This window comes from Chlorocebus sabaeus, chromosome 21, assembly GCF_047675955.1.
Source record: "Chlorocebus sabaeus isolate Y175 chromosome 21, mChlSab1.0.hap1, whole genome shotgun sequence".
NCBI lineage: Eukaryota > Metazoa > Chordata > Mammalia > Primates > Cercopithecidae > Chlorocebus > Chlorocebus sabaeus.
In genome coordinates, this window is record NC_132924.1 from 60,673,208 (window position 1) to 60,699,052 (window position 25,845).

At 37.1% G+C, this 25,845-nt stretch overlaps 2 protein-coding genes across 18 annotated transcripts in view; both read left to right on the forward strand.

Annotated features, from left to right (window-relative positions):
- KRIT1 (KRIT1 ankyrin repeat containing) overlaps positions 1-4,319 on the forward strand; it is a 46,178-nt gene extending 41,859 nt beyond the window's left edge. For all 17 annotated transcript variants that reach the window (XM_073009131.1, XM_038004606.2, XM_038004600.2 and 14 more), the window contains 2 exons: positions 2,910-3,026; positions 3,530-4,319. In XM_073009131.1, the coding sequence (XP_072865232.1) occupies positions 2,910-3,026; positions 3,530-3,598 (186 nt within the window). In that variant the 3' untranslated portion in view covers positions 3,599-4,319. The remainder of the gene's footprint in view (positions 1-2,909; positions 3,027-3,529) is intronic.
- A 1,151-nt stretch (positions 4,320-5,470) lies between these two features.
- The window catches only part of LRRD1 (leucine rich repeats and death domain containing 1), a 38,367-nt gene continuing 17,992 nt past the window's right edge, over positions 5,471-25,845 (forward strand). Inside the window, exon 1 of the mRNA XM_007982187.3 lies at positions 5,471-24,607. Within this exon, the coding sequence (XP_007980378.1) occupies positions 22,685-24,607 (1,923 nt within the window). The 5' untranslated portion in view covers positions 5,471-22,684. The remainder of the gene's footprint in view (positions 24,608-25,845) is intronic.

A 25,845-nucleotide genomic window follows, 5' to 3' on the forward strand; every position in this document is an offset into this window, starting at 1 on the left:
TGTCTTCCACGAAACCGATCCCTGGCACCAAAAAGGTTGGTGACGGCTCTCTTACAGTCACCTTGCTTTTAGGTCATTTACTTACCATTTTCTTTTTCTTTCCTTTTTTTTTTTTTCCCTCAGGACACAGTCTCACTCTGTTGCCCAGGCTGGAGTGCAGTGGCACCATCATAGCTCACTGCAGCTGCAAACTTCTAGGCTTAGGCAATCCTCCTGCCTCAGCCTCCCAAGTAGTTGGGACTATAGGCATGTGCCACCACACCCTACTAATTTATTATTTGTAGAGATAGGGTCTCACTTTGTTGCCCAGGCTGGTCTCAAACTCCTGGTCTGGGCAACAAATTGAGACCCTATCTCTACAGGGTGATTCTCCCACCTTGGCCTCACAAAGTGCTGGGATTACAGGTGTGAGCCACCACACCATCCTCATTTTCTGTTAAAACTATTTTGCCCACACAAAATAGGCTACTGTTTATTAGCTTGTAACCACTTTTCTATATCTCTTGTACTAAGTTCATTAAAGGAAATGAAGAAGAAATGCCCCCCACCATTTCAAGAAATTTTTCCTCTGCTGTTTAAGAGCATTTTATACCAACATCTGCAAATCGTTCTTCGTAGAACTGGATGGTGATGCTGTGCCATTTCTCTAAACTATATTTTATGTTTGTTAGCTTTCCAATTTTTGGCAGTAATACAAAGTTTTATATAGTATTCAAATGAAGGTTTAGCAATATTATTTAACACTTAAATACACCATTTCATATTATATATAATACTCTGAGCCAGGAGTCAAATAAATGAGATAGCAGTAACAGACAGAAGGATGACAGTAATATTCTTAATTAACAGTCTGCTTTTTTCTTAGATAAGAGATTCAGTTTCTTGAACTATATACATAGGAATGCTATTCTTGGGTATCTAAAAAGGTGATTGAACCAAGGAGTAAAGATATTTTCTATCCATCTAGTCATTACCTTGTTCTCTGTAAACCACTGATAAATTTATGGCACCTTTGAAAGGTTTAAGATAATTACATATTTCAGCCATCAAATGTGGGAACAACCAGCTCGTCCTCAGTTGTCTTAGATTCACCAAGATCTATTAGGATTGCATTCAACAATCTTTGCAAAAATAGAGCAAACACCTTCATCTGCAAAAATACCTTCATTTGCATTTAAAACACTACATGGGATACATTAGCATCAGAGATTCTCAGGACACAGTTGTGTTTTTTATATCAATTATTTCTACCTTCTATAACTATAGGCTCAGTACTTTTGTTGGAAATTTGACTTCCATAATTGAGAAGTAACTATACTACAGTTGTTTTTCTGTATGTTGAGCTGTTTTGAAGCCATATTAATGGACTGTTTTGTGGCTTTTGAATAAAGAAATTTCAGTTGATTGATTTAAAAGAAAAGGCAGTTTAAGGTAGTATGATATCTTGACTCTTTCAGTCTGTACCTTGATAAGTAGCTATTTTAGTGTATCCTATGTATAAGGTTATATTTTACAATATAAATGTAGATAGCCATTTTTAAAAGATACTATTAGTTTTTCCTTATACTTAATGTATACTCACGTAAATTATCTGTGTTTCATTCACAGAACCTCACTTTATTTTATTTATTTATTTATTTATTTAGACAGAGTCTCACTGCTGCCCAGGCAGGAGTGCAGTAGGGCAATCTCGGCTCACTGCAACCTCCACCTCCCAGACAGAACCTTACTTTAAAAATCCCCTAACCCATTATCTTTCTGGCATAGTCTTAGTTTAGTATTTGTGGTCAATATTATAAGAATTGCTATTTATAGAAAATGTTTCTAAACATAGGTATCTTAAAAATGCCATGAACCACTTCTTTGTTTATATGTACACAAAGAATATACGTTTAGGGCAAGAAAATGGAAGTTACTGCTAGGAGAGAATTGTTATTAACAAGGATATATTGAATGCTTATATACAATATTATAATAGGAAAGTATAGGAATCATTAATATTGCTTTATAAATAGTTCTGTTGTTGGCTGGTCCTTGTGCAGTAGTGTTTACAACTATTTGATTACAACCAATTACAGTTCTCCACTCCCATTGCTTCACTTGACTGTCCTTAAAAAAAAGCTCTGTTGAATTTATGAAAGGTATGTTAGTAATTTTTTAAATTATGCATACTTTTACAATAAATATATCAGTGTACTTATTTTCAGTGGGATAAGATTGTCTAAGTCAACATGTTAACCCAGTTGCATAAACTACAGATCTGAAAGTACTATGTAAATATCCAAAAGAAAGATACTGAATAAAGAGATAGTTTTTAACCTGCAGAAAGGAAACAAAGGTGGTACCTTTCATTATCCTGAAAGCCATGGATAGAATTGACATCTTTAAAAATTTTTGTCAATCTTATACAACAAATATTGCTCACGGCAGTCTCCTGAGAGTCTACTAATCTATATGATTCTGTGCTGCAGGCTGTGTGAGGTTAGTGCAGGGTGCTTTGAAAAGGCTTCATTAAAACATTCTGGGAAACCATCATTCTCCGCAAACTATCACAAGAACAGAAAATCAAACACCGCATGTTCTCACTCATAGGTGGGAGTTGAACAATGAGGAATATGTGGACACAGGGAGGGGGTTGGGGGCTAGGGGAGGGATAACATTAGGAGAAATACCTAATGTAGGTGACGGGTTGATGAGTGCAGCAAACCACCATGGCACGTGTGTATATCTATGTAACAAAACTGCACATTCTGCACATGTACCCCAGAACTTAAAAGTATAATAATTTTTTTAAAAAAGCATTCTGAACCATTATATTTAGACCAGACTGCATCAGTGTAGATAGTAAGAAAAAATAGGTGATGTTTTTAATATATATTTTAATATAATTATTTCCAATTATGTTGCAGGCTTTACTCATCAGTCTTAACTATGGTTGTTTTATGTGGCAATTGGGAGATGCTGATACTTGTTTTCAGATCCATAGCATGGAAAATAAAATGAGCTTTATAGTACATACAAAACAGGTAAGTATCATTTATTTTGGACTTGTAATAATGAAGTATTGTGTTAGTAAAGTTACTTCTTTTTTTTAAAGTGGCATCCATTTAACTTCAAGGAAAACCTGTAATATTCCATGAAATTAAAATATTTAAGACCAAGGAAAAAAGCCAGGCCTTCTGAGCAAGGAAGAATCAGAAACTTATCTGAATAGTTTGTTTCAGTTTTATAACAAACTCTTTTGCCATGTCTTTTCATTCTGGTCAGTATTACCTGTCTCTTTTATCAAGTTATTAGGTAGTCTTCCATCTCCTTGACCTACCTGCGCCTCCTAGCTGTATCCAGCAGATTGCGTCTTAAGTCCCTTCAAAAAGCCTGAGTAAATATCCCCTCTATACTCTTTCTTAACAAGCTGTCTCATGATAAGAAAGTTCCCTTTCAAATAGATAGGGAACTGCCCAGTGTCATGAATGTCCTTTAAACATTCTTACATGTTTTATATTTATTATTGACATGTTTTACTTTGTAGGCTGGTCTCGTGGTAAAACTGTTAATGAAGCTAAATGGACAGTTAATGCCCACTGAAAGAAATTCATAAAAGAGAAGTAACTGTTATGCAAGCCACCACATTTTGTAATGCAGAATTTTTTTCCGTGAAAGACTTCTTAAAAGATTACCTTGGCCAAGCATGGTAGCTCGCCCCTGTAATCCCAGCACTTCGAGAGGCTGGGGCAGGCAGATCACCTGAAGTCAGGAGTTCAAGACCAGCCTAGCCAACACGGTGAAACCCTGTCTCTACAAAAATACAAAAATTAGCTGGGCGTGGTGGCGGGCGCCTATAATCCTAGCTACTAGGGAGGCTGAGGTGGGAGAATCGCTTAAACCCAGGAGGTGGAGGTTGTAGTGAGCCAAAATTGCGCCGCTGCACTCCAGCCTGGGGGACAGAGCAAGACTCCATCTCAAAAAAAAAAAAAAAAATTACTTTCAACAAGGCATTTAGTTTCTTGTAATATATATGTACACTATTACATTGTACAGAATCTGTACTTATGTTTGGTGTGTAATATACCAATTAGTTTTATATAATATCCTCATAAGCTATTATAATTTTTGAGAGAAACACAAAAAGTTATAGATTGATAGTCTGTATAATAGACAAAATAGTAAGCTTTATAAAAAGTTATTTTTGGTAAATGGTAAAGAATTTGGAGTGGAATGTGATGAGATTAAAATGTAGCTTTGGTATAACTTCATGTGTATTTCAAAATATACTGAACGTCAACATGATTTGAATAAAGAAAATGTATTTTCTACTTGAACCATATGACACTTATTTAAAACAGTTTTCTGCAGTCTATAAACATTTCTCAACATTTTTTTAAAAGTCTTAAAATGTAAATCTGATATATGGTAATGTTTCTCAAAGTATAGTACATGAACTTGCATCATAATTACCTACGTGCCTTTTAAAATTGAAGATTTCAGAGACCCACTCCAAACAAGGGCATTCACTCTGGAAGTAGCATGGCCTTGTGAACTTAACTTTGGTTTTGTTTTTGCTTTTTTGCTGTTAAAATAAGTCCAGACCCAATAAGGAATTTCGATATTAAAGCTGAGAAATTTCACAAAACTGCCTGGCACACAAGCACACACACACACAGACATATTTTAAGTGATCATCTCTTGATATCAGAAGTTGCATTTGTTAAATACGTGCTGTATTTTTTGTGAGTTGACTTAATAGTTTATGTATATTGACTTTACTTTGTAGGAAGTAAATCACGTAGGAAGTAAATCACCAAGTATCTGTTTCATTTAGGGAAGTAGTGATATAGATGAGGAGGCAACTTGATAAATGTGCTATTCATAAGCTAGAAACTACAGTATTTCCAAACTAATAGACTGAAGAATTCTAAATAAGTTCAGAGATATAGTTATATTTAAAGTTGTCCTACAGTTTGCAGATAATTTTTATGTTACTACTCTTCACATTAACTTCTGTTTATTTTTAATGGTACTATGTGTAGTCCTTATTAAAATTAAGATTGTATGGTTAAGTAAACAGGAAAACCTGATTTATCTTTAATTCTGTGCTAGATACTTTTAATTCTACATGAACAATACCCTGTTCAGTTCCCTTCATTCTAATGTCCTCGACTGTTACCAAAAACCCTGTTGATTCCCAAACCTAAGATTTTAGCTTCAATTTCTTTTCTGAACTCCAAATCTTAATTTCCAAGTTATTCTTGTTCTAGGTCCATCTAAATGGTCTACAAAGAACTTCAGTTGAATCGTAACTGGAAATAGAATTTATTTCCTCTATTTGCTCCATTCTATCCTTCCACTATATTCCCTATTTTGTTAATGACATCATCAAACTGCATTCAGTTGCTTAGCCTGGAAATACTGTTATGGTGTTCAGCCTTTCCCCAACTTACATATTTTGTGGATCAAAGTCCTGTCTGATGTTTTGGGAGTCCTTTCTCATTTCCTTCCTCCCTGCTTGCACTGCAGCCAGTCTAGTTCAAGTCCTCACCATCCATTCCTTAGCTTGTAGTAGCTTCCTACCCCTGACTCAGGCTCTATATGCTTCCTGCCTATCTGCCACACTGATGCCAAGTTAAGCTTTCTCGTCAGTCTGATTATTTCATTACACTGTGAAAATCATTAGTGGTTACCACTATATGTAGAATTAAATTCCGAATTATTTAGTATTGAAACCAAGGCCCTTAGTACACTGTTGCTAAGCTGCCTATCAAGATTATTGTCTGACCACTTCTCCCATACTCATCGTACGCTCCCATTGTTTCCTAACTCCTCAGTTGTGTGGGGGAATTCAGTACTTTCTGATTCAATAATTTTAGGGTGAGGCCCAAGCATTTCTGTTCTTAAAGTAGTCTATATACTTAGATGTACAGCTAGGGATTAGAACTGTAATTATAAGCAACTTTAGGAGATAGCCTAATGAGTTTCCTTTCACAGAGAGAAGTGAGGATGCAGTGATACCACATCAAACAACCTCCTGCTCTGTGGAATACAGTTTACCCTCCTGGGGATGTACAGTGTAACAGCCCTAATAAGAAAGGAATAGGAGACTATTAGAGTAGCATAGCTATTAAAGGCTTAAAAATATATAGCATTAAAAATTCAATTTTAAAAATTAGTATTGAGAAAAAAAAATCGATCATTATCTTTCAGACCATAACAATCCAGAAATAAAAATAGGGAAATCTAAACAGCTTTTAATGAATGCCTAGTATTGATCAGGCATTATATGTGCTCTAGGGATCAAGATAAGATACCATTTTCTTTTCATCATTCTTTCAGTAAATTTGAATGCTTTTTATGTGCCAGGGACCCAGTGGTAAGGAAAACAAAATCCCTGCTTTCAGAGAACAAAGTCTGAGGGAGACAGTAAATTATCATGGAAATATATAATTGTAACTCTAATTATTGTGATGAAAGAAAAAAAAATCTCAGCCTAACAGGAACCCTTGATCTAGTAGGGATCAGGAGAGGCTTTCCTGAGCAGGAGATGCTTGAGTTGGCATCTGACATGTGAGCTGGAATTAGTTATGTGAACACAGTACAGCTGGAAGGGAAATGAGGTGAGATGTTTTGACCCCAAAAGACAGACCTGGAGAACTGATAAGGGGGTTTACAATTACTCATTTTCAGTTGTGATCCAAATTCAAGTAATTGTTTATCCAAATCACAACAAATTAATTTTTATTATACAAATAAAACCAGAATAGTTAATACTGCACATGATAAATGTATTAGAGAAAACTTACCGAAGAACCACAAGATTAAAAATTGCCAAAATTTAGCCAATGATGGGCAAAAAAAGAAAAAAAAACAAAAAAGTTGTCAAAATTGACCCTAGAAAAATTAGACTTGATGGAAATATTCAACAAAGTAAAACATCCCAGTTATTGACCAAATTTAATAGAAGAATTGCATTAATAAAATTTAGATTTTTTATTTGATCCTTAGAAATCAATGGCAAAAACTCTAAAAGAAGATTGATTGATTGAGACGGAGTCTCGTTCTGTTGCCCAGACCGGAGTGCAGTGGCATGATCTCAGCTCACTGCAACCTCCAACCCACCAGGTTCAACCAATTCTCCTGCCTCATCAGCCTCCTGAGTAGCTGGGATTACAGACGTACACCACCATGCCCAGCTAATTTTTGTATTTTTAGTAGAGACAGGGTTTCACCATGTTGGCCAGACTGGCCTCAAACTCCTAACCTCAGGTGATACACCCTCCTCGGCCTCCCAGAGTGCTAGGATACAGGCATGAGCCACTGTGTCTGGCCCTCCAAAATAATTTATATATGCAAAAAACAGATTGGGGACGCAATATGTTGCCCTATCATTAACATAGAAAATGGTATTCTCAGTGAAAATAATTTATGTCGAAGCATAATTTGTTTTTGCTGCAATGTATAGAAAACTGGTAAGGCACTTAATTGGCTTGAGGCTGGGCATGGTTACTTACACTATAATCCCAGCGCTTTGGAAGGCCAAAGTGGTAGAATCACTTGAGACCAAGAGTTCAAGACCGCACCAGCCTGGGCAACATAGCAAGATCTCCATCTCTACAAAAATAAAAAATAGCCAGGAGTCGTGGTGTACACCTGTAGTCCCAGCTACTCAGGAGGCTGAGGTGGGAGGATTTCTTGGGCACAGGGGTTTGTGGTTGCAGTGAGCTATAATTTCACCGTTGTACTCCAGGCTGCGTGACTGAGCAAGCCCCTGACTCTAGGTAGGTAGGTAGGTAGGTAAGTAGGTAGGTAGGTAATAGATTAGATAGACTTGTGTGCATGCAAGGATTAGATGATAGACAAGATAGGCTTGAGTGCGTGTGAGAATAGATAGATGGATAGAGACAGAGAGAGAGAGAGAGAGAGAGAGGCTTGAGTGCATGCAAGAAAATATTTTCTCACCAAAAATCCATTTATGATGGTATGATTCTCATTTAATGTTTGTATTCATAAGCATGTCAGAAAGCCTCTAGTGTTATTTATGGTATTTGGAGAGGGAGGCATAGGCAGACTGTAAAATCCCTAAAGCAGAGGCATCAAGCTCTTGGGGATCTTAGAGGCCAGAGTATTTAAGACAAAGAAATATCTTTCAGACATCTTAGGGTGTAGATGAGAAAAACAGTTTCAATACATTGTGCTAATTTCTGTAATAAAAGGAAGCACTAGGTTGTTCAGGATTCATTAGAAGGTTACCCACGTGGGTGGGAAATTAGGAACTTATGTCCCAATTATTTAAATTATAATAATAGCTACTACTTTAAATGATGCTTACTACACTATTGGCATTATTTGAAGCACTTTTGGGATACTAATTCATTTATTCCTGACAACAATCACTATGAGGCAGATACTGTTATTCCCATTTTACAGATAAGAAAATTGAAGTTGGGTTAAATTACTTTCTAAAGCTAATGAGTGGTGGAGCTCAGATTCATACCTAGGCAGCCAAACTCCAGAGCATAAGTCAATTAGATACGTGATGTATGGTTATAATAAAAACATAAAATAATACTTGTTTTCTATCTTTAAAATCTTAGGAGCCATAGTTTCTAACAAAGTGATGTAAATGTTTTCATTTTTGTATATTGTATAACTTTGAACACAGCTGTATAGAGAGAGGCTATGTTATTTGTGTAAGGTCAAAAACTAGTAAGTTGGAGTGTCAGAATTCAACATCTGGCAGTCTGGCTTTTGAATTCAGACATTCGTCAGATAAAAGAGATAGGTGGAGTGGTTAAAAAAAAAAGGATCAAGTTTTGAAGGGTGTTGTGTTTCCTGTTAATAAGGAGTCATTGGAGCCTTTAGGACTTGATTAGCTCAGATGTGTGTGTCGAAAGATCACCCTGGATCAGTGTACAGAAGGGCTCAAAGAGGTAGTTCTGAGCAAGAAGGTATAATGCAATCTGGCCTTAAGCTGAGATAATGGCAATGGGAGAAAAGAATATTTTGACAAAGCCCAGTGACCTTTTAGATTGGGAAATAAGGAAGAGGTAGAAGTAATGAGTAATTATCCTCTTTCTGTCCTGGACATCTGGGAAAATGGTACCATATACTGCCTAAAATAGGGAATAGAGGAGGAAGTTTTGAAGAAATGTGTTGAGTTCCTGACTCCCAAGGGACACATAGATGGAGATGGTCAGTAGACAATAGGGTTCCCAGGTTCAAAAGGCTCTCAGGAGATGACAATTGAAACTCCACGAATAGATTTGAAGCCACCCAGGAAGAGAGCACAGTGAGAAGCAAGCAAAAGAATGAAAACACTTGAGAAATGGACAAACTTAGGACAATCTACAAAGCATCCTGTTAAGTGAATATCAGTATAGAAAAGAAATAGCTTGGCACTATTCTCCATACTGTGTGTCCAATACATTTTATATGGGCAAAAATTAAATATTAAAAGAACATTTAATATTGCTAGGGAAAAGCAGACCAGCATATTTTAGTGTCAGAGCACATTCGCTTATGTATATTTCTTAAATGAGTATGAGGGATAGGTGAATAAAATGCTTTTTAAATGTACATGAACAAACATCAAAAGCAAAACAAAAGAATGAGGATCTGGAGCAACTGGAACTCATAGATGGCTAGTAGGAATGCAAAATGGAACAAAGATTTTGGAAAACAGTTTAGTTTCTTGTAAGTTAAATATACTGTAGGACCCAGCATTCGGCTCCCAGTTATTTATCCAAGCAGCTAAAACTTATATTCACACAATTCGTATGCAGATGTTTGTAGAATACATTAATTTTTTCATAATTAAACTGGAAACAACCCAAATGTCCTTCACTGAATGAATGAATAAACTCAGGTACATCCATATAATGGCATACCATACTCAACAATGAAAAACTATTGATGAACAACATGGATAAAGCTCAAATGCATTATGCTAACTGAAAGAAGCCAGACTCAAAAGGTTATACTGTATACCGTAACATTCCATTTGGATGACATTCTGGAAAAGGCAAAACTACAGGATCAGAAAGCAGATAGTGGTTACCAAAGGTTAAGGATAGGTGTGGGGGGAATGTGGAAATATAAAGGGGCAGCATGGAGAAATTTGGTGGTAGGGGAGAGGATGTTCTGATTGTGATTGACATACTCAGTATATTTGTCAAAAATCACAGAACTGATTATCAAAGGAAATTTTACTGGACAGATTTCAAAATACACTTAAAGAATCAGCACTTGCTAACCAAGTTCTGAAAATTCAAAAATATAAAGTTGGGTTTTTTTTTGTTTTGTTTTTTTGTTTTTTTTTTTGAGACAGAGTTTCACTGTTGTTGCCCAGGCTGGAGTGCATTGGCACAATCTCGGCTCACTGCAACCTCTGCCTTCCGGGTTTAAGCGATTTGCCTGCCTCAGCCTCCAGAGTAGCTGGGATTACAGGTATGGGCCACCATGCCCAGCTAATTTTTGTATTTTTAGTAGAGACAGGATTTCACCACGTTGGTCAGCCTGGTCTCGAACTGCTGACTTCAGGTGATTCACCCACCTTGGCCTCCCAAAGTGCTGGAATTACAGGCATGAGCTACCGTGCCCAGCCAAAAATATATAAAGATTTAACTGGAAATATGTCTGTACCCAAAATCCATTTAGTGAGTGGTCAAAGAAGATTAACAGAGAAGTTGTATGCTTGGAAATGCAAATGAATTTTAGAAATGGGGAAATACAAATTTTCCTAACAAATATGGAAAACAGAAGCTTATTAGTTAAAATTATATGGAATAATAAAAACTGATTGCATTAATAAAATTCAATGATAGCACAAGACTGAGACAACATACGGGAATATATTTTGGCCAGCCCTGAAAAGCAGTCTCAAAAATGTTTCTGTTTTTGAGAGAGTCTCGCTCCGTCACCCAGGCTGGGGTGCCGTGGCGCTATCTCGGCTCACTGCAACTTTCACCTCCTGGATTCCAGTGATTCTCCCATCTCCCTAGCAGCTGGAATTACAAGCGTGCACCACCACACCTGGCTAATTTTTGTATTTTTAGTAGAGGCAGGGTTTCACAATGTTGGCCAGACTGGTCTCAAACTCCTTCCTCAAGTGATCTGCCCACCTCAGCCTCCCAAAGTGCTGGGATTACAAGCGTGAACCACTGCGCCCAGCCTCAAAAAGGTTTACTGCCACTCTTTTGATGATCCCACATTGAGGAGACCACCTAAGAATGAGCTTGCTGCCCCCACTTTCTTATTTGCTGTGCTTTACTGGTATTTTTCCCTACTTGCCTGGGGAGTAAATTGTATGCATTACAATTCAACAAGGAAAAAATTACAGTTTTCTAAAAGTACCCTAAAAAAATGGAACAAAATTATGTAGTTTAAAATAATATAGCTGGATGCAGGGGCTCATACACGTTATACCAGCACTTTGGGAGGCTGACGCTGGCAGATCACATGAGACCAGGAGTTCAAGACCATCCTAGCTAACATAGTGAAACCCCATTTCTATTAAAAATATAAAAATTAGCCAGGCGTAATGGTGCACATCTGTAATCCCAGCTACTCATGAGGCTGAGGCATGAGAATCACGTGAACCTGGGAGGCAGAGGTTGCAGTGAGCCAAGATCATGCCACTGCACTCCAGCCTGAGTGACAGAATGAGACTCTGTCTCAATAATAGTAATGATATATCCTGCCAAACTAAGCTTCATAAGTGAAGGATAGATAAAATCTTCCAGATAAGCAAGCGTGAAGGGAATTCTTTACCACTATACCAGCCTTACAAGAGATCCTCGAGGGAGTTCTAAACATAGAAGTGAAAGAACAATACATGCTACCAAAAAACACATTTAAGTACATAGCCCATAGACCTATTAAGCAACCACCCAATAGAAGCTACAGAGCAACCTGCTAACAGCTTTGCAATAGGATCAAAACCACACATAACAATATTAACCTGGAATGTAAATAGTCTAAACACCCGCACTTAAAAGTCCACAGAGTGAGGCCAGGCACAGTGACTTATGCCTTGTAATCCCAGCACTTTGGGAGGTGGGCAGATCACCTGAGGTCAGGAGTTTAAGACCAGCCTGGCCAATATGGTGAAACCCCATCTCTACTAAAAATACAAAAATTAGCTGGGTGTGGTGGCCTGCACCTATAATCTCAGCTACTCGGGAGGCTGAAGGAGGAGAATCTCTTGAACCCGGGAGGCAGAGGTTGTGGTGAGCCAAGATCGCACTGCTGCACTCCAACCTGAGCGACAGAGCAAAACTCCATCTTAGAAAAAAAAAAAAGTTACAGAGTGGCAAGTTAGATTAAAAAAAAGAAGACCCATCCATCTGCTCTCTTCAAGAGACCTTTCTCAAACATGAAAACACCCATAGGCTCAAAGTAAAAGGTTGGAGAAAGATCTGACACACAAACAGAAAACAAAAAACAGAGGTCGCTATTTTTATATCAGATAAAAGACTTTAAACCAACTACAGTAAAAAAGGATGAAGAAGGGCACTACATAATAGCAAAGGATTCAGTTCAACAAGAAGACTGAACTATTGTAAATATATACACACCCAATATTTGAGCACCCAGGTTCATAAAACAAGTACTTCTAGACCTACAAAGAGTGAGTCACACAATAATAGTGGGGGACTTCACCCCATTGAGAGCACTGGACAGATCATCAAGGCAGAAAACAAAGAAATTCTGGACTTAAATTTAACACTTGACCAATTAGACCTACTGGATATCTACAGAGTAATTCACCCATCAACCACAGAATATGTATTTTTCTCATGTGGACATGGAACATACTCCAAAGTCAACCACATGCTCAACTATAAAGTCTCAATAAATTCAAAAAGTCAAAACCGTACTAAACCATACTCTCATGGGAATAAAAATAGAAATCACTACCAAGAAGATCTCTCAATACCATATGACAACATGGAAATAAAACAACTTGCTCTTGAATGATTTTGGGTAAACGACAAATTTTAAAATTCTTTGAAATAAATGAAAACAAAGAACATGCCAAAATCTCTGGGATGCAGCCAAAACAGTTTAAGAGGAAATTTTATAGCACCAAACTCCTACCTCCAAAAGTTAGAAAGATCTCATATTAACCATCTAACCATCTTGTTCCTAGAGGAACAAGAAAAACAACAAATGAACCCCAAAGATAGCAGAAGAGAAGAAATAACTAAAATCAGAGCCAAACGGAATGAAATTGAGACCCAAAAATCTATGCAAAGGATCAGTGAAAAACAAAACAATTTTTTTATCTTTTCAAAAAAACTTTTTTTGAAAGGATAAGCAAGATTGGTAGACCGTTAGCTATATTAACAAAGAAAAAGAAGATCTAAATAAACAGAAATGACAAGGATGACATTACAACCATTCCCACAGAAATACAAAAGGTCTTCAGGGACTATTATTAAATCTGTATGCACACAATTTAGGAAATCTAGAGGAAATGGTTAAGTTCCAGGAAACACAATTTCCTAAGATTGAATCAGGAAGAAATTGAAACCCTGAACAGACCAGTATTGCGTTCCAAAATTGAATCAGTAATTTAAAAAAAAAAAATCTTTAAAAAGTCCCAAACCAGATGGAAATCTTTAAAAAGCCCCAAACCAACCCCAATTCACAGCTGAATTCTACCAGACATAAACAAAGAAGAGCTGGTACTAATTCTACTGAAACTATTCTTAAAAAAAAAAAAAAAACAAAAATGAGGAAGAGAGATTCCTCCCTAACTCATTCTGCAAAGCCAGCATTACATTGGTATCAAAACCTGACAAAGACATAATGAGAGAAACTACAGGCCAATATCCCTGATGAACATAGACACAAAAATCCTCAGCAAAAATAGCAAATTGAATCCAGCATCCCATTCAAAAATTAATTCACCATAACCACAGGTTTCATTCCTGGGATGCAAGGTTGGTTCAACATACAGAAATCAGTAAATGGGATTCACCACGTAAACATAATTAAAAACAAAAACTGTATGATCATATCAATAGATGCAGAAAAAGCTTTTGATAAACTCCAACATCTCTTTATGATAAAAACCCTCCAGAAACTAGGCTTCGAAGGAACATACCTCAAAATAAGAGCCATCTATGACAAACCCACAGCCAACATCATACTGAGTGGGCAAAAACTGGAAACATTCCCATTGAGAACTGAAAACTGATGCCCACTCTCACCACTCCTATTCAACATAGAACTAGAAGTCCTAGCCAGAGTAATCAGGTAAGAGAAAGAAAGAAAAAGCATCCAAATATAAAAAGAAGTCAAACTTTCTTTGTTGAAGATACGATTCTATACCTAGAAAACCCTGAAAACTCCACCAAAAGGCTTCTGGAACTGATAACTTCAGTAATTTTTCAGGATACAAAAATCAGTGTACAAAAGTCAGTAGCATTTCTGTACACCAAAAATGTTAAAGCTGAGAACCAAATCAAGAACATAATCTCATTTACAATAGCCATAAACAAAAATAAAATACCTAGGAATGTATCTAATCAAAGAGGCGAAAGATCACTACAAGGAGAACTACAAAACACTGCTGAAGGAAATCATAGATGATGTAAAGAAATGGGAAAACATTCCATGCTCATGGATTGGAAGAATCAATATTGTTAAAATGGCCACACCACCCAAAGCACTCAACAGGTTGAACACCTTTTTTTTTTTTTTTTTGAGATGGAGTTTTGCTCTGTCACCCAGGCCAGAGTGCAGTGGCACGATCTCAGCTCATTGCAACCTCCGTCTCCTGGGTTCAAGTGATTCCGCTGCCTCAGCCTCCCTTGTAGCTGTGATTACAGGCCCAAGCCACCACACTCAGCTAATTTTTGTATTTTTAATAGAGACGGGGTTTCCCATGTAGAGATGGGATTTCACCATGTTGGCCAGGCTGATCTCAAACTCCTGACCTCAAGTGAGCCACCCACCTTGGCCTCCCAAAGTGGTGGGATTATAGGTGTGACCCACCTTGCCTGGCCCAGATTGAACACTTTCTATCAAGCTACTAATGTGGTTTTTCACAGGGCTAGAAAAAAAACATTCTAAAATTTATGTGCAACCAAAAAAGAGCCTGCATAGCTAAAGCAATCTTAATCAAAAAGAACAGAGCTAGAGGATCACACTACCTGAATTCAAATTATAAGGCTACAGTAACCAAAAGAGCATGGTACTGGTACAAAAGCAGACACATAGACGGATGGAATTGAATAGAGAACCCAGAAATAAATCCACACACCTACAGCTATCAGATCTTCAACAAAGTTGACAAAAATAAGCATCGGGGCAAGAACTCCCTACTCAATAAATGGTGCTGGGATAGCTGACTAGCCATATGTGGAAGAATGATACTTGATCCTTACTATCACCGTATACAAAAATTAATTCAACATGGATTAAAGATTTAAATATAAGACCTCAAACTATAAGAGTCCTAGAAGAAAACCTAGGAAACACAATTCTGGACATCAGCCTTTGGAAATAATTTTGACTAGGTCCTCAAAAGCAATTGAAACAGAACTAAAAATTGACAAGTGGAACCTAGTTAAACTAAAAAGCTTATACACAGCAAAAGAAATCATCAACAGAGTAAACAGCTTACAGAATGGGAGAAAATATTTGCAAACCATGCATCTGACAAAAGTCTAAAATTCTAAAGAATCTATGCAGAACTTAATTGAACAAGCAAAAAAAAAAAAAAACCCTATTAAATGAGCGAAAGACATGAACAGATCTTATCAAAAGAAAACACACAAGCGGCCAACAAACATGGAAAAATGTTCAACATCAATAATAGAGAAACGCAAATCAAAAACACAATGAGATACCGCCTCACACCAGTCAGAATGACTATTACTAAAATGTCAAAAAACAGATGCTGGCAAAGCTTTGGAGAAAAGGAAATGCTTATACACTATGAGTGGGACTGTAAATTAGTTCAGCCACTGTAGAAAGCAGTTTGGAGACTTCTCAAAGAACTTAGAACTACCCTTTGATCATTAATCCCATCACTTGGTATATATCCAAAAGAAAATAAATTATTCTCCCCAAAAGACACATACTCCTGTATGTTCATCACAGTACTATTCACAATAGCAAAGACATGAAATCAACGTAGGTGCCCATCAGCGGTGGATTTGATAAAGGAAATGTGGTACATACACACTATAGAATACTACACAGCCACAAAAAAGAATGAAACAATGTCCTTTGCAACAACATGCATGCAACTGGAGGGCATTATCCTGAGTGAATTCGTTCAGGAACAGAAAACCAAATACCGCATGCCCTCACTTACAAGTGGGAGCTAAACACTGGGTAATTATGTACATAAAGATGGCAACAATAGACGCTGGGGACTACTGGAGGTGGGAGGGAAGGATGGGGGTAAGGGTTGAAAAACTATTGGGCACTATGCTCAGTACCTGGATGATGGGATCAATCATACCCCAAACTGCAGCATCATGCAATATGCCCATGTAACAAATGTGCACATGTCCCTGAATTAAAAATAAAATTTGAAATTATTTTTAAAATTTAAAAAATCCAAGGCAATTGTTTTTAAAACATGTCTCCCCTAGAGCATACCAAATGCTTTGCCACAGAATTATATAATTATGCCATGAACTCAATTTTATGAGCAAATAAGGTAAGTATAATTTCAGTCCAGTAACCAGCAAATCATTTGTTGACTTTTGGAATATGCTATGTTATGCTTTTGTAGCATGCCTTCCTAGTTATATTTTACAGATGTTGGTATTTTTGTTTGTATTTACTGATTATATACCAGTTGGACAGTGGAAAGGAAAGAACCAAAAATGATAAATCACCTGCAGATAGAAAAATGAGCGAATAATTTTCACCTAAATCAAATGTGTGCCATTTTCCCTTTCTGAGTTTTTTGCTTTAAATTAATACTAAATTTAGTTTTGTACACATAACCATTAGGAGGAAGAAAAGCCAACCTATATCTTTATTTTAGCCAGTTCACTAACAATTAATTATATATATATATTTAAAAGTTGTATTTTATCTGAGCTTTGGTTTACCTGTTATTTACTATTTTAAAATACATGGGTGTTCATACACCATATATTTTCTTTTGTATAACAGTTTGAAAGAGTTTTCCTGATTGCAGTAAAGTTAATGTTTCCCCCTTTTTTAGTCATTAACAGTCAAATGGATAGTTAAATATATCAAAGATACAGAAATAGAAAATCTCCAAGATTGATTAAATAAACACTATTATAGGAGTTACTATGACTAAATGTTTTGAAACTTAAAACTTTTGAGTTGTAAATAAAATTATTAAAGATAAAATTCCAACCTGTTATCTCATGTGGAGTTTAAATCACAAGTCGGAAACTTAGGATTTAAGCTCTCTAAAGAACAGGAATGTAAAGGGGAAGAAAACTGTATTCCAAAAACAAAAGGTTACATAAATTGCCAAATTAAGCTTAAGAAGGTTTTTTCACCTCTACCCTATGCGGAGTAAAGAAGGTAAGTATACTAAGCAGCTGCTTTTAATGCCTTTTATATAAACAAAACAACAAAATCCATAGACTTCTGGAATACCAGCAAATTGTATGTGTTTTCAATTAGTCATCATGTTATATTTACAGTTCATTAAACAAATGACAATTTGTAAATTCAGTCCACAAAATAGCATGCTGAAAGGCTACACATGTAGAAGTATTAGATAAAAAGGAACATCACTGCCCTTCATAAATTCTAGAACGTTCATTGCATTCATTATTCACCTTTAAATTCAAAATTGGAATTTGATGATGATTGCAACTGCAGCTGAGGTCCATAAACTAAAACAATTTACTGGGTGTGGAAAATGGGGCTGGGAAAAGCCGTGGGCTAACTATCCTGTTAACAAGGAGTGTCTCCTCATCAAGGTGGCAGCCACCAGAACGAGGTGCACCCTCCTACCCTCCAAATAGCAAGGGCTCATGCAAATGAAAAGTGAATCTTTGAGATGAGTCTGGATAATAATGCTTTGGAGATTTCCTGTTAAACTAGCACTCTTAAGAACATAGTGGCATTTTATTTCAATCATAGTATAAAACTCATTGGTTTATTCCATTTTGTTATATTTTAGATGTTGGTATCAATAAACCAAGCAAGATTCTTTTTAAGTTTTCTATTTCCCCTTTCTAAAAGCTCTATATCGAGTTCTTCAATTACATTCTCAAATTATACAGATACTACATGTTTTCTGACAAATACCGTATTTTGGTAATGTTAAAGCTGGAAGTAAACTAGAGTCTTTCTGTAACTTTGACTTCTGCTGCAATGTTTGGATGATGGGACACATCACCCCGGGAACTGTCTCAAAGCACAACCACCTCTTAGGGCCCTACGCTCACTCCCCAAAGGCAGATCCGCCTCCAAAACTCCAAATCCTCATGGTCTCACGCATCCCTTTTAAAGGGGCACAATCGTCACCTCCTTGCAATGAGAGCGTGCTTGATTATTCCTGGCCTCCAGTTACTGGCCTTCATTCCGGGCGTGGGGTGGGGTAGCCTGTCGGCTCCTGAAGATAGCTCGGGGATAACCAAGACGAAAGAACCTGAGGAGAGCTGCCTCAATGGTGGCAAGCTGGGTCCTCCACGTCACCAAATGCCATTTTCACCGTGCCTGTATGGTCCGCTGTTTATCCTGTTAGCGGACCCCTAAATCAGGCAGGAAAATAAAGCTCAGTGGAAGGGCCTCGGAGCAAGACAATGCCACGACGCGGGTTGATTAACGTGAGTGAACTTCTGAGGACCAGAATCCAGACGTAATTCTCCATCCCGGCTGCTCGTTAGATGCCTGGACCGACCCCCAGACCAATTCAATCAGAACATTGGAGGGGCTTGTAAAATCTCCCAGGGAGATTCTGGTACGAAAGCCAAAGACTCACACGCGCGTTCTCCACCCGCCTGCAGTGGCCAGCGCGGGTCCCTCTTAGGGAATTGAATGGAGGCCCCGCGCCTCCTCCTCGAGTATCCCAGTGTGACCGATGGCGAGCTCACAAACGCGCAGTGGGTGCGGCCGAGCTGGGGCGCAGCGGAGCGGAGGGCTTTCCGCCTGGGAAAGAGGAGCCACGGTCCAGAGAGGCATCAGTGCCGGGCCGCTGAGGTCCTCGCAATTGCTGGACTCAACCGCGCGCGCCCTCTACCGGTCCCGCAAAGGAGCCGCAGCCGCCGCGGGAGGCCACAGGTGAAGCGAAGGGTTTGTCTTACTTTAGTGGCCCTGTAAGCCACGCCCAGATTCTCTCCCATTTTCCCACTTCCCATGGCTTTGCATGTTGTCCCACGTTGTGTTAGCCTGTACTGTCTCTTTTTCTACATTTAGAAAACAATTTATTGATGCTGCACGACATGAAAAAGTGCTGTAACTCCCTGAATGTGCTTGTCTTTCAGATAGGTAACAAATTACATTGGGTCATTGTTCAACTTTATTAATATTTGTTAAAACAGAATTTGCATATATTTTTGCCTACCAAATTGGCAATATTTGTATGTATGTATGTATGTATATATGTATTTTTGCAACGGAGTTTTGCGCTTGTTGCCCAGGCTGGAGTGCAGTGGTGCAATCTCAGCTCACAGCAATCTCTGCCTCCTGGGTTCAAGTGATTCTCCTGTCTCAGCCTCCCGAGTCCCTGGGATTACAGGCGCGCGCCACCACGACCGGCTAATTCTTGTATTTTTAGTAGAGATGGGGTTTCACCCTGTTGGCCAGGCTGGTCTCGAACTCCTGACCTCAAGTGATCTGCCCGCCTCGTCTTCCCAAAGTGCTGGGATTACAGGCGTGAATCACCGCGCCCAGCCATGTTTTTAAATGAGACTCTTAGTGCTTGTGAAAACAATGAGAGAAAGACTTTTTCATATAGTTTTTTTGTTTTGTTTTGTTTTGTTTTGAGACGGAGTTTTGCTCTTACTGCCCAGGCTGGAGTGCAATGGCGTGATCTCGGCTCACCGCAACCTCCGACGCCCGGGTTGAAGCGATTCTCCTGCCTCAGCCTCCCGAGTAGCTGAGACTTACAGGCGCCCGCCACCACGTCCGGTTAATTTTTTGTATTTTTAGTAGAGACGTGGTTTCACCCTGTCATCCAGCCAAGATGGTCTGGATCTTCTGACCGCGTGATCCACCCGCCTCGGCCTCCCAAAGTGCTGGGATTACAGGAGTGAGCCACTGCACCCAGCCAAGCAGAATAACTTCTTAACTACCCCAGATGAAAAACAGTTTAGAACATTTTAGCTCAGATCACTTTAAAAATGTTTCTATTTTGAAATAATTTTAGACTTACAGAAAAATTGCAATAATAGTAAAGAAAGTTCCTTTCTACCCTTCATCTATCTTCCCCTAATATCAACATTTTTCATAATCATAGTGCAATTACCAAAACTAAAAAGTTTACAGGCTCACGCCTGTAATCCCAGCACTTTGGGAGGCTGAGGCGGGTGGATCACGAGGTCAGGAGATCGAGACCATCCTGACCAACATGGTGAAACCTCATCTCTACTAAAAATGCAAAAATTAGCTGGGCGTGGTGGCACGCACCTGTAGTCCCAGCTACTCGGGAGGCTGAGGCAGGAGAATCACTTGAACCAGGGAGTCAGAGGTTGCAGTGAGCCAAGATAGCACCAGTGCACTGTAGCCTGGAGACAGAGTGAGACTGTCTGTCCCCACAAAAAAAAAAAAAAGAAAAGAAAATTGACTTGTGTATGTTGACTTTGTATTTAGCAATATTACTTAATGTTCTTATTTATTCTAATAGTTTACTTGTAGATGAACTTGGATTTTCTACATATATAATTATATTATCTGTGACTAATGACCATTTTATTTCTTCCTTTTTAATCCATATACCTTTTCTTTTTGCCTTATGCCACTGGCTAATTACTATCTCAGTACAATGTTAAATAGAAGTAATGATGAGCATAACCTTTTCTAGCTTCCAATCTCAAAAGTTTTCAGTGTTTCACCACTAGATATGATATTTACTGCAGATTTTTATGGATACCCTTTAGCAGATTAAATAAATTCCCATCTACTCCTACTTTGTAAATTATGAAAAATGTTACAACTTATCAAGTACTTCTACATCTATTGCAATGTTTACATGAGTTTTTCTTCTTTAATCTCTTAATGTGGCAAATTACATTAGTTTTCTATTGTTAAATCCAAACTTGCATTCCTAGGACAAATGCAACTGACTCATGAAGTAGTATGCTTTTTATATATTGATGGCTTTATAATATTTAGAATAATTTCCTAATGTTTAGAATTTTTACATTTTTGTTCTTGAGTAAATTTGGCCTGTAATTTTCTTTTTCATATTGTCCTTGTTAGGTGTTGATATTGAGGTTAGTGCTAGCCTCATCAAACAAGTTGGAAGATGTTCCCTCTTTTTCTACTCTCTGGGAGAGTAGAAATACTGAATACCCAAACCATGCCAGTTTGACAGGATTTAATGTAAGAAATTGCTTAGACAAGTACTGGAGAACTAAAAAGGTAAAGATGGAACTGCAGCAACACAGAGATAGTAAACATAGGAAGTAGTTACCATCCCTAAGGCTGAAGGGACAAAGGGAATATACTGGGTCTTTAGAAACTGCAAGCTTGGAGGAGGGACTTACAGAGCTGGGACCCAGACTTCTGAGGAGTTGTGCTACCCAGCTGGTGCTGGTACCACGGGAGTCACTCAGAAGTCTCAGGTAGGTTGCAATCCATGCAAGGACTGTTTGATGTCTAGTTTACTCTTACAGAAAGCGCACCCTTTCTTAAGACGTTTCACTTCTACCCCTAAGAAAATTGTCATAATGCACTGAATTTGTTACAGCAAGACACTAGTACCATATGTAAACATCCAGTGTTCACAATGAGAATGGTACTCTTTACCTGTGGCATGGTAGGCCACTGGCTCTCCCTGTTATGTTATGTTATGTTATGTTATGTTATGTTATGTTATGTTATGTATTTATTTATTTATTTATTTTGAGATAGAGTTTTGCTCTTGTTGTCCAGGCTGGAGTGCAATGGTGCAATCTCAGCTCACTGCAACCTCTGCCTCCCAGGTTCAAGCAATTCTCCTGCCTCAACCTCCCCAGTAGCTGGGATTACAGACACGCACTACCACGCCCAGCTAATTTTTGTATTTTTAGAAGAGACAGGGTTTCGCCATGTAGGCCAGGCTGGTCTCCAACTCCTGACCTGAAGTGATCCACCCACTTCGGCCTCCCAAAGTGCTGGGATTACAGGTGTGAGCCACCGTGCCTGGCCCCCTTTTATGTTTTCCATGAAATTTACTGAATCCTCTCATTCCCTTGGGCTTTTTTCTCATTTTCTTTGATCTTTTTTGTTTCTTTCTGTAATTTTAAAGTGATTTCAAGAGTAACATGTGATAAGTACATGCAATCAATAAACCATCCTTAACCAGGAATTATATATAAAATTAGTTTGTTATAAATGTATTATTTGTATTTGTATTAAATTATTTCTTATAAAATAAAATAGTTGTATTAAGATTTATTTGTAATTTTGACATCTCTATTACATCTTTTCTTTTAATTTCAATGTTTGCTTTGTAGATTCAAAGGAAATAACATGAAAATTAAAATCAAGTTACAATTTTGTATTGGCATAAAACATATCAGCAAATAAGATGTCTGAAAAGGAGAGTATGTCAGAGGAGCTAGAGGATACTATTAGTCAATTTAGGAAAGAATCTAGATCACAGTCAGTGAAGGAGCCTGGCTTTATTAAAGAAACATCAAATTTGATAAACAAAGCTTCTGATTACCTGGAAGGGAAATCTTCTAACCAGATTTATGAAACACATCCTAGACAGATTACATTAGAGTCAACATCTTCCTCTGGAAGCAAGTCTAAGAGAAATGAAGAACAAAAGAAAAATCTTCAATTTTCTGAAACAAGCACTAGAACAGAAACTTCACAGAGTTTATCATCACTAACTGGGAGGATTGCAGAATATCAGGCTTTGGTTAACTTCCTATCTCATGAAACAGTAGAAGTTAGTCCACAAGTCTCTGAAGAAAATCAGAAACATCTTGGCTTAGAAACAACTTGTAAAGATAACTTTACAGTTAACCTTGAGGCCAAGGGTTTACAGGAATTTCCTAAGGACATTTTAAAAATCAAATATGTAAAACATCTATATTTAGACAAGAATCAAATCAAAACTTTTCAAGGGGCAGACTCAGGTGATCTGCTAGGACTTGAAATTCTATCCCTGCAAGAAAATGGATTATCATCACTTCCATCTGAAATTCAGTTACTTCATAATTTAAGGATATTAAACGTCAGTCACAACCACATATCACATGTACCTAAAGAAATATCTCAGCTTGGGAATATCAGACAACTCTTTTTTTATAACAATTACATTGAAAATTTTCCTTCTGACTTAGAATGTCTTGGAAACTTGGAAATTTTAAGTTTGGGTAAAAATAAGTTAAGGCATATACCAGATACTCTGCCTAGTTTAAAATACTTGCGGGTTCTCAATTTGGAATATAATCAATTAACAATATTTCCTAAAGCTCTGTGCTTCCTTCCAAAGTTAATTTCACTAGACCTTACTGGAAACCTGATCAGCAGTTTGCCAAAAGAAATTAGGGAGCTTAAAAATTTAGAAACACTTTTACTGGATCATAATAAGCTTACCTTTCTGGCTGTAGAAATTTTTCAGTTACTCAAAATAAAAGAACTCCAACTGGCCGACAATAAATTGGAAGTTATTTCACACAAAATTGAGAATTTCAGGGAACTTAGGATTCTTATACTTGATAAAAATTTATTGAAAAATATACCAGAGAAAATATGTTGCTGTGCAATGTTGGAATGCCTTACTCTCAGTGATAATAAATTAACAGAACTTCCTAAGAACATCCATAAGCTTAACAATTTAAGAAAACTTCATGTAAACAGAAATAATATGGTAAAAATAACTGACAGTATCTCACATCTTAATAATATATGCAGTCTAGAATTTTCAGGAAACATAATCGCAGGTGTTCCCATTGAAATAAAAAACTGCCAAAAAATAATTAAAATTGAATTGAATTATAACAAAATAATGTATTTTCCATTGGGACTGTGTGCTTTAGATTCTCTTTATTATTTGAGTGTTAATGGAAATTATATTTCAGAAATACCTGCGGATATATCTTTCAGTAAACAACTGCTTCATTTAGAATTGAGTGAAAACAAACTCCTCATATTTTCTGAGCACTTTTGTTCTCTTATTAATCTTAAATACCTGGATCTTGGTAAAAACCAAATAAAGAAAATTCCAGCATCTATTTCTAATATGATATCACTCCATGTACTTATTTTATGCTGTAATAAATTTGAAACTTTCCCTAGAGAATTGTGTACTTTAGAAAATTTGCGAGTACTTGATCTTTCAGAAAACCAATTACAGAAAATCTCTTCAGACATCTGTAATTTAAAAGGAATCCAGAAATTAAACTTCTCAAGCAATCAATTTATACATTTTCCTATTGAACTGTGCCAACTTCAATCACTGGAACAGCTGAATATAAGTCAGATAAAAGGGAGAAAGGTAAGAGACTGTGGGCTTTGTGGGGAAGGAGAGACTGGAGAGGATCAGAATTTAAGCTGTGGTGTATCTGTGTGTACCATATGTGTGTTTTAAATTGAGCTGGAATAGTTTATTTTTTAAATGAAAGGCTTCCCTCTCCCCACCAAACATGGCTTATAAATACACTTCACAACACAAAAGCTGTACAGGAAAATATTTCATTAAAATGAAATATGAAGGAATGAAAGCTGACAATTCTATAGATTCCTTTTTGTTTCGGTGTAATTGTAAAAGGAGTTTTAAAGTTGTAAATGTCATATAAACACATTACTGAAAGTTTGGAAAGTGATAAAATTAAAACAAAAATCATTCCACAAGCATATCATTGTATTTTAACTACTGACATACGCTGACACAACTTTTAGTCTTTTTTTCCCGTTATGCATATGGTTTTATAAGAAATTATAAAAGACTACACACTCAGTTTTAAATTCTTCTTTTTTTAACCAATAAGCATTTCTCTTTGATATAATCATCTTCCCAATAAATTGTTATAACCAGTACATGATTTATAGATCTAATCCTCTTGTTATGCATTTATGGATGTTATAATTTTTCTTCATAATAATCCTGTGATGAATTTTTCCATAAATATAGCCTTTTTCATATTTTAGACTATTTCCTTAGGAAATTTTCCCTGAAGAATTACTAGATCAATAAGAATTAACATTTTTAGAGTTTAGCATTTTATCTTACTGAAACTCTAGGAGTAACTTTTATGGAAATAATTTTTTAAAAACTAAAACATTACTGATTTATATGAAGATGTTAGTAAACAAATGAAAAGAACACAGCTGTTATCTAAGTCAGGACTTCCCAAAGTCTACTCCTAAAAGCCCTAGTTCCATGAGAGTCTGCTCAAAAAAAAAAAAAAAAGGGAGGAGGGGAGCAGTGTCTGTGATCAAATAGCTTTATGAAGCACTGGGTTCTTCTCTTAAAGAATAATAATGAATACTGATCTATTAAAAGCTTTGAAGAGTCTTGCACTAATTTTCCCAAAATATTCCCATATTTCCCAAACTTGTTTGACCATTTTTAACATAACAGCTATCATATAATACATTTCCAGAAAAGCTACTCCAGGGAATACTTGCTTAAGCAGATGGAATGAATAATGATACACCTTGCATTTAGAAAGTTGATTTTGTACTAACAGACAATTTTTAGTTCTGCAATATAATAATCAGTTAATTCATTGA